This window comes from Heterodontus francisci, unplaced genomic scaffold (assembly GCF_036365525.1).
Source record: "Heterodontus francisci isolate sHetFra1 unplaced genomic scaffold, sHetFra1.hap1 HAP1_SCAFFOLD_1181, whole genome shotgun sequence".
NCBI classification, from domain to species: Eukaryota; Metazoa; Chordata; class Chondrichthyes; order Heterodontiformes; family Heterodontidae; genus Heterodontus; species Heterodontus francisci.
Window position 1 is genome coordinate 44592 of NW_027140759.1, and position 7909 is coordinate 52500.

Here is a 7909-nt window from a genome sequence, read left to right on the forward strand (position 1 = left end):
TTCTCTGTAACCTCCTCCAGCCCCTACACGGGGAGGCGGTGGCCTAGTGGTATTATCACTGGACCTAGTAACCTAGAGACCCGGGTATTTCTCTGGGGACATGGGTTCGAATCCCACCACAGCAGAAGTTGCAATTTGAATTTAATTAATAAATCTGGAATTAAAAGCTAGTCTAATGATGGCCATGAAACCATTGTCGATTGTTGTAAAAACCCATCTGGTTCACTAATGTCCTTTAGGGAAGGAAATCTGCTGTCCTTACCTGGTCTGGCCTACATGTGACTCCACACCCACAGCAATGTGGTTGACTCTTACATGCCCTCTGAAATGGCCTAGCAAGACACTCAGTTGTACCTAACCGCTACAAAGTCTATAAAAAGGAATGAAACCAGACAGACCACCCGGCATCGACCGAGGCACCGGAAACGACAACGGCAAACCCAGCCCTGTCGACCCTGCAAAGTCCTCCTTACTAACATCTGGGGGCTTGTGCCAAAGTTGGGAGAGCTGTCCCACAGACTAGTCAAGCAACAGCCTGACATAGTCATACTCACGGAATCATACCTTACAGACAACGTCCCAGACACTGCAATCACCACCCAGCAGAGGTGGCGGGACAGTGATATACAGTAGGGAGGGAGTGGCCCTGGGAGTCCTCAACATTGACTCCGGACCCCATGAAGTCTCAGGGCATCAGGTCAAACATAACCTCCTACTGATTACCACCTACCTCTCTCCCTCAGCTGATGAGTCAGTACTCCTCCATGTTGAACACCACTTGGAGGAAGCACTGAGGGTGGCAAGGGCACAAAATGTACTCTGGGTGGGGGACTTCAATGTCCATCACCAAGAGTGACTCGGTAGCACCACTACTGATAGAGCTGGCCGAGTCCTAAAGGACATAGCTGCTAGACTGGGTCTGCGGCAGCTGGTGGGGGAACCAACACGAGGGAAAAACATACTTGACCTTGTCCTCACCAATCTGCCTGCCGCAGATGCATCTGTCCATGACTGTATTGGTAGGAGTGACCACCACACAGTCCTTGTGGAGACGAAGTCCCGCGTTCACATTGAGGATACCGTCCATCGTGTTGTGTGGCACTATCACCGTGCTAAATGGGATAGATTTTGAACAGATCTAGCAATGCAAAACTGGGCATCCATGAGGCGCTGTGGGCCATCAGCAGCAGCAGAATTGTACTCAACCACAATCTGTAACCTCATGGCCCAGCATATCCCCCACTCTACCATTACCTTCAAGCCAGGAGACCAACCCTGGTTCAATGAAGAGTGCAGGAGGGCATGCCAGGAGCAGCACCAGGCATACCTCAAAATGAGGTGTCAACCTGGTGAAGCTACAACCCAGGACTACTTGCACGCCAAACTGCAGAAGCAGCATGCGATAGACAGAGCTAAGCGATCCCATAACCAACGGATCAGATCTCAGCTCTGCAGTCCTGCCACATCCAGCCGTGAATGGTGGTGGACAATTAAACAACTAACTGGAGGAGGTGGCTCCACAAATATCCCCATCCTCAGTGATGGGGGAGCCCAGCACATCAGTGCGAAAGATAAGGCAGAAGCATTTGCAACAATCTACAGCCAGAAGTGCCAAGTTGATGATCCATCTCGGCCTCCTCCTGAAGTCCCCAGCATTACAGATGCCTGTCTTCAACCAATTCGATTCACTCCACGTGATATCAAGAAACGACTGAAGACACTGGATACTGCAAAGGCAATGGGCCCTGACAACATTCCGGCAATAGTACTGAATACCAGTGCTCCAGAACTTGCCGTGCCCCTAGCCAAGCTGTTCCAGCACAGCTACAACACTGGCATCTACCCTGCAATGTGGAAAATTGCCCAGGTCTGTCCGATACACAAAAAGCAGGACAAATCCAACCGGCCAATTACCGCCCATCAGTCTACTCTCAATCATCCGCAAAGTGATGGAAGGCGTCCTCAACAGTGCTATCAAGCAGCACTTGCTTAGCAATAACCTGCTCAGTGATACCTAGTTTGGGTTCCGCCAGGACCACTCAGCTCCTGACCTCATTACAGCCTTGGTTCAAACATGGACAAAAGAGCTGAACTCATGAGGTGAGAGTGACTGCCCTTGACATCAAGGCAGCATTTGACCGAGTATGGCATCAAGGAGCCCTAGCAAAACTGGAGTCAATGGGAATCAGGGGGGAAAATTTCTGCTGGTTGGAGTCATACCTGGCGCAAAGGAAGACGGCTGTGGTTGTTGGAGGTCAATCATCTAAGCTCCAGGACATCACTGCAGGAGTTCCTCAGGGTAGTGTCCTCGGCCCAACCATCTTCAGCTGCTTCATCAATGACCTTCCTTCAATCATAAGGTCAGAAGTGGGGATATTCGCTGATGATTGCACAATGTCCAGCACCATTCACGACTGCTCAAATACTGAAGTCCGTGTAGAAATGCAGCAAGAGCTGGACAATATCCAGGCTTGGGCTGATAAGTGGACAGTAACATTTGCTCCACACAAGTGCCAGGCAATGACCATCTCCAACAAGAGAGAATCTAACCATCTCCCCTTGACATTCAATGGCATTACCATCACTGAATCCCCCACTATCAACGTCCTAGGGGCTACCATTGACCAGAAACTGAACTGGAGTAGCCATATAAATACCATGGCTACAAGAGCAGGTCAGAGGCTAGGAATCCTGCGGCGAGTAACTCACCTCCTGACTCCCCAAAGCCTGTCCACCATCTACAAGACACAAGTCAGGAGTGTGATGGAATACTCTCCACTTGCCTGGATGGGTGCAGCTCCAACAACACTCAAGAAACTCGACACCATCCAGGACAAAGCAGCCCACTTGATTGGCACCCCATCTACAAACATTCACTCCCTCCACCACCGACGCACAGTGGCAGCAGTGTGTACCATCTACAAGATGCACTGCAGCAATGCACCAAGGCTGCTCAGACAGCACCTTCCAAACCCGCGACCTGTACCACCTCGAAGGACAAGGGCAGCAGATGCATGGGAACACCACCACCTGAAAGTTCCCATCCAAGTCACACACCATCCTGATTTGGAACTATATCAATGTTCCTTCACTGTCGCTAGGTCAAATTGCTGGAAGTCCCTTCCTAACAGCACTGTGGGTATACCTACCCCACATGGACTGTAGCGGTTCAAGAAGGCAACTCACCACCACCTTCTCAAGGGCAATTAGGGATGGGCAATAAATGCTGGCCTGGCCGGTGATGCCCACATCCCATGAATGAATAGAAAAAAAAACTCTTCCCTATCTCTGTAACCTCCTCCAGCCCCTACACCCCTCCCTATCTCTGTAACCTCCTACACCCCTCCCTATCTCTGTAACCTCCTACACCCCTCCCTATCTCTGTAACCTCCTACACCCCTCCCTATCTCTGTAACCTCCTCCAGTCCCTACACCCCTCCCTATCTCTGTAACATCCTCCAGCCCCTACACCCCTCCCTATCTCTGTAACCTCCTCCAGTCCCTACAACCCTCCCTATCTCTGTAACCTCCTCCAGTCCATACACCCCTCCCTGCCTCTAACCTCCAGCCCCAACACCCCTCCCTATCTCTGTAACCTCCTCCAGCTCCTACACGCCTCCCTATCTCTGTAACCTCCTCCAGCCTCTACATGCCTCCCTATCTCTGTAACATCCTCCAGCCCCTACACCCCTCCCTATCTCTGTAACCTCCTCCAGTCCCTACAACCCTCCCTATCTCTGTAACCTCCTCCAGTCCCTACACCCCTCCCTGCCTCTGTAACCTCCTCTAGCCCCTACACCCTTCTCTATCTCTGTAACCTCCTCCAGCCCCTACACCCCTCCCTATCTCTGTAACCTCCTCCAGCCCCTACATGCCTCCCTATCTCTGTAACATCCTCCAGCCCCTACACCCCTCCCTATCTCTGTAACCTCCTCCAGCCCCGACACGCCTCCCTATCTCTGTAACCTCCTCCAGCCCCAACATGCCTCCCTGCCTCTAACCTCCTCCAGCCCCTACACCCCTCCCTATCTCTCTAACATCCTCCAGCCCCTACACCCCTCCTTGCCTCTAACCTCCTCCAGCCCCTACACCCCTCCCTATCTCTGTAACCTCCACTAGCCCCTACACCCCTCCCTATCTCTGTAACCTCCTCCAGCCCCTACACCTTTCCCTATCTCTGTAACCTCCTCCAGCCCCTACACCCCTCCCTTCTCTGTCACTTCCTCCAGCCCCTACTCCCCTCCCTATCTCTGTAACCTCCTCCAGTCCCTACACCCCTCCCTGCCTCTAACCTCCTCCGGCCCCTACACCCCTCCCTATCTCTGTAACCTCCTCCAGCCCCTACACCCCTCCCTATCTCTGTAACCTCCTCCAGCCCCAACACCTTTCCCTATCTCTGTAACCTCCTCCAGCCCCTGCACCCCTCCCTATCTCTGAAACCTCCTCCAGCCCCTACACCCCTCCCTATCTCTGTAACCTCCTCCAGCCCCTACACCCCTCCCTACCTCTGTAACCTCCTCCAGGCTCTGCAATCCTCTACGATCTCTGAGCTCCTCTAATTCCGGCCTCTTTCCATCCCTGATTTTAATTGCTCCACCATTGGTGGCCGTGTCTCCCGTTGCCTGGGCCCTAAGCTCTGAAATACCCTCCCTACACCTGTCTGTCTCTCCACCTCGCTTTCCTCCTTTCAGACACTCCTCCACACCTCCCCCTTTGACTGAGGTACTGGTTATCTGACCTAATATCTCCTGATGTGGCTTTGTGTTTTGTTTTATAATGTTCCTGTGAAGCACCTTGGGAGATTTTGTTACGTTAAAGGCACTATGTAAATTTAAATTGTTGTTGGATATATTTGAGGCCCCAGCACTGACCCCTGTGGCACCCCACTCGTTACAGTTTACCAACCTGAAAATGCCCCATTTATCCCGACTCTCCTGTTAGTTAGTCAATCCTCTATCCTCGCTAATAGATCATCCCCAACACCATGAACTCTTATCTTGTGTAATAACCTTTTCTGTGGCACCTTATCGAATGCCATTTGGAAATCCAAATACACTACATCTACTGGTTCCCCTTTATCCACCCTGATTGTTACATCCTCAAAGAACTCTAATAATTTTGTCAAACACGATTTCCCTCTCATAAAACCACGTTAATTCTGCCTGATTACATTATGATTTTCTAAATGTCCTGCTACTACATCCTTAATAATGGATTCCGTCATTTTCCCATTGACAGATCTTAGGCTCACTGGCCTATAGTTTCCTGCTTTCTGTCTCCCTCTTTTCTTGAATCGTGGTGTGACATTTGCAGTATTAATTCCCCAGTCTTTTCCTCCAAGGGACCAACACTGACTTTAGCTACTCCCTTCCTTTTTTGATATTTCTAGAAGCTTTCACTGTTTTTATATTTCTTGCTAGTTTTTTCTCATACTCTAATTTCCCTCTCTTCATTATTTTTTATTCTTCCTCTGCTGTTATCTAAAACTGTCCCAATCTTTCGGCCTACCACAAAACTTTGCAGCATTGAGAGTCTTTTCTTTCAATTTGACACCATCCTTAACTTCCTTCGTTAGGCACAGATGGTGCATCCTTCTCAGAGTCTTCCTTTCTCAATGGAATATATCTTTGTTGAGATTTAGTAAATACCTCCTTAAAGGTCTGCCACTGTTCCTCTACCGTCACACCTTTTAACCTGTTTTCCCAGTCCACTGGCCGACTCTGTCTTCATTCCTTTGTAATTGCCTTTATTTAAGTTTGCGGTTTTCCAATCCGCTGGGACCTTACCAGAGAGAGAGAGTGATAGAAGGAGAGAGAGGATGACTGGAAGGTGACTGCACATCAACAGGGAGTCAGTCTGAGTCAGGAGAGGGGAAGGAGGGAGAGAGGGGGGTGTGCCTTTAAGAGGCAGCCAGTGCTGTGTGTGTGTTTGGGGGGAGGGGTGAGAAGGGGAGTTCTCCTTTAAGAAGTGGAGCTCTTGTTGTTTAGTCTCCAAAGCAGGAGGTGGCGAGCGCTGGGGCCCCTTCACTGTCTTTCCTGTTTAAATGGCCAAGAGCAGAGGGCTGGCCTTATCATTCCAACAGCCACACCCCTTGGTTCCTGCTGCTGTTTGAGCAGTCGCCATTTCCAATATCCCCCTGTGTGTCTCTCCCTCGCTTCCTTCTCCCTGGTAACTGGAGCCTGAGACCACCCACAACCCCCCCCCCCTCTCCGCAACCCCTGCTCCGCCTCTGCATCGGGAGCTCCCGTCACTGAGTGACCCATAGCTGTGCCCTTATTCCCCCACCACCAGCCCCCTCCACTCGCCCTGCTCTCCCTCCTCATCCCCCGCACCCTCCACATTCTCTCTCTCTCTCTCTCTCTCGAAGCAGACGCAGGGGTCAGCACCCATCCCGCACCATGGCCGAGGCCGAGAAGCTCAACATTGATTCGATCATTGGACGCTTGCTGGAAGGTAGACTGGATGGGTGAGGGCGGGGGGCGAGGGGGACGGCGAGGGGGAGGGGGAACATTCCTGAGCCCACCTGACAATTTCTCATACACACTCACTCTCTGTATGTGTGTCTCTCTCTCTCTCCCTCTGTCTCTCTCTCTCTCCCTCTCTCTCTCTCTCTCTCTCTCTCTCACTCTGTCTCTATCTCTCTCTTACTCAGCCTCTCTCTCTCTCTCTCTCTCTCTCTCACTGTGTCTCTATCTTTCTCTCACTTGGTCTCCCTGTCTCACTCTATCTCTCTCTTACTCGGCCTCCGTCACTCTCTCTCTCTCTCCCTCTCTCACTCTGTCTCTATCTCTCTCTCACTCAGCCTCCCTCTCTCTCTCTCTCTCTCTCTCTCTCTCTCTCTCACTGTGTCTCTATCTTTCTCTCACTTGGTCTCCCTGTCTCTCTCTATCTCTCTCTTACTCGGCCTCCGACGCTCTCTCTCTCTCCCTCTCTCACTCTGTCTCTCTCTCTCACTCGGCCTCCTCCTCTCTCTCTCCCTATCTCACTCTGTCTCTATCTCTCTCTCACTCGGCCTCCTCGCTCTCTCTCTCTCCCTCTCTCACTCTGTCTCTATCTCTCTCACTCTGTCTCTATCTCTCTCTCACTCAGCTTCCCTCTCTCTCACTCCGTCTCTATCTCTCTCTCACTGTGTGTCTCTCTCTCTCTCACTCGGTCTCTGTCTCACTCAGTCTCTCTCTCTCTCAGTCAGCCTCCCTCTCTCTCTCTCTCACACTCTATCTCTCTCTCACTCGGCCTCCCACTCTCACTCACTCGGTACCTCTCTCTCTCCCCCTCCCTCCCTCCCTCTCTCTCTCCCCCTCCCTCCCTCCCTCTCTCTCTCCCCCTCCCTCCCTCCCTCTCTCTCTCCCCTCCCTCCCTCCCTCCCTCCCCTCCCTCCCTCCCTCCCTCCCTCCCTCCCCTCCCTCCTCCCTCCCTCCCCTCCCTCCCTCCCCTCCCTCTCTCTCTCCTTCCCTCCCTCCCTCTCTCTCTCCTTCCCTCCCTCCCTCTCTCTCTCCTTTCCTCCTCCCTCCCTCTCTCCCTCTCTCCCTCCCCCTTCCTCCCACCCTCTCCTTCCCCCTCTCCCCCTTCCTCCCACCCTCTCCTTCCCCCTCTCCCCCACTCCTCCCTCCCTCTCCTTCCCCTCCCTCTCCTTCCCCTCCCTCCCTCCCTCTCCTTCCCCTCCTCCTCCCTCTCCTTCCCCCTCTCCCCCTCCCTCTCCTTCCCACTCTCCCCCTCCCTCCCTCCCCCTCCCTCCCTCTCCCCCTCCCTCTCCCCCCTCCCTCTCCCCCTCCTCTCCCCCTCCCTCTCTCCCTCCCTCTCTCCCTCCCTCTCCCTCCCTCTCTCCCTCTCCCTCCCTCCCTCTCCTCCCTCTCCCTCCCTCCCTCTCCCTCACCTCCCCTCCCTCTCCTTCCACCCCCTCCCTCTCCTT

The 7909-nt window shown here is 52.8% G+C and overlaps 1 protein-coding gene across 1 annotated transcript in view; it reads left to right on the forward strand.

Moving 5' to 3' along the window:
• Positions 1-6038: 6038 nt before the first annotated feature.
• The window catches only part of LOC137360884 (serine/threonine-protein phosphatase PP1-alpha catalytic subunit), a 58971-nt gene continuing 57100 nt past the window's right edge, over positions 6039-7909 (forward strand). The window contains exon 1 of the mRNA XM_068026026.1: positions 6039-6453. Coding sequence (XP_067882127.1) covers positions 6399-6453 — 55 coding nt within the window. The 5' untranslated portion in view covers positions 6039-6398. The remainder of the gene's footprint in view (positions 6454-7909) is intronic.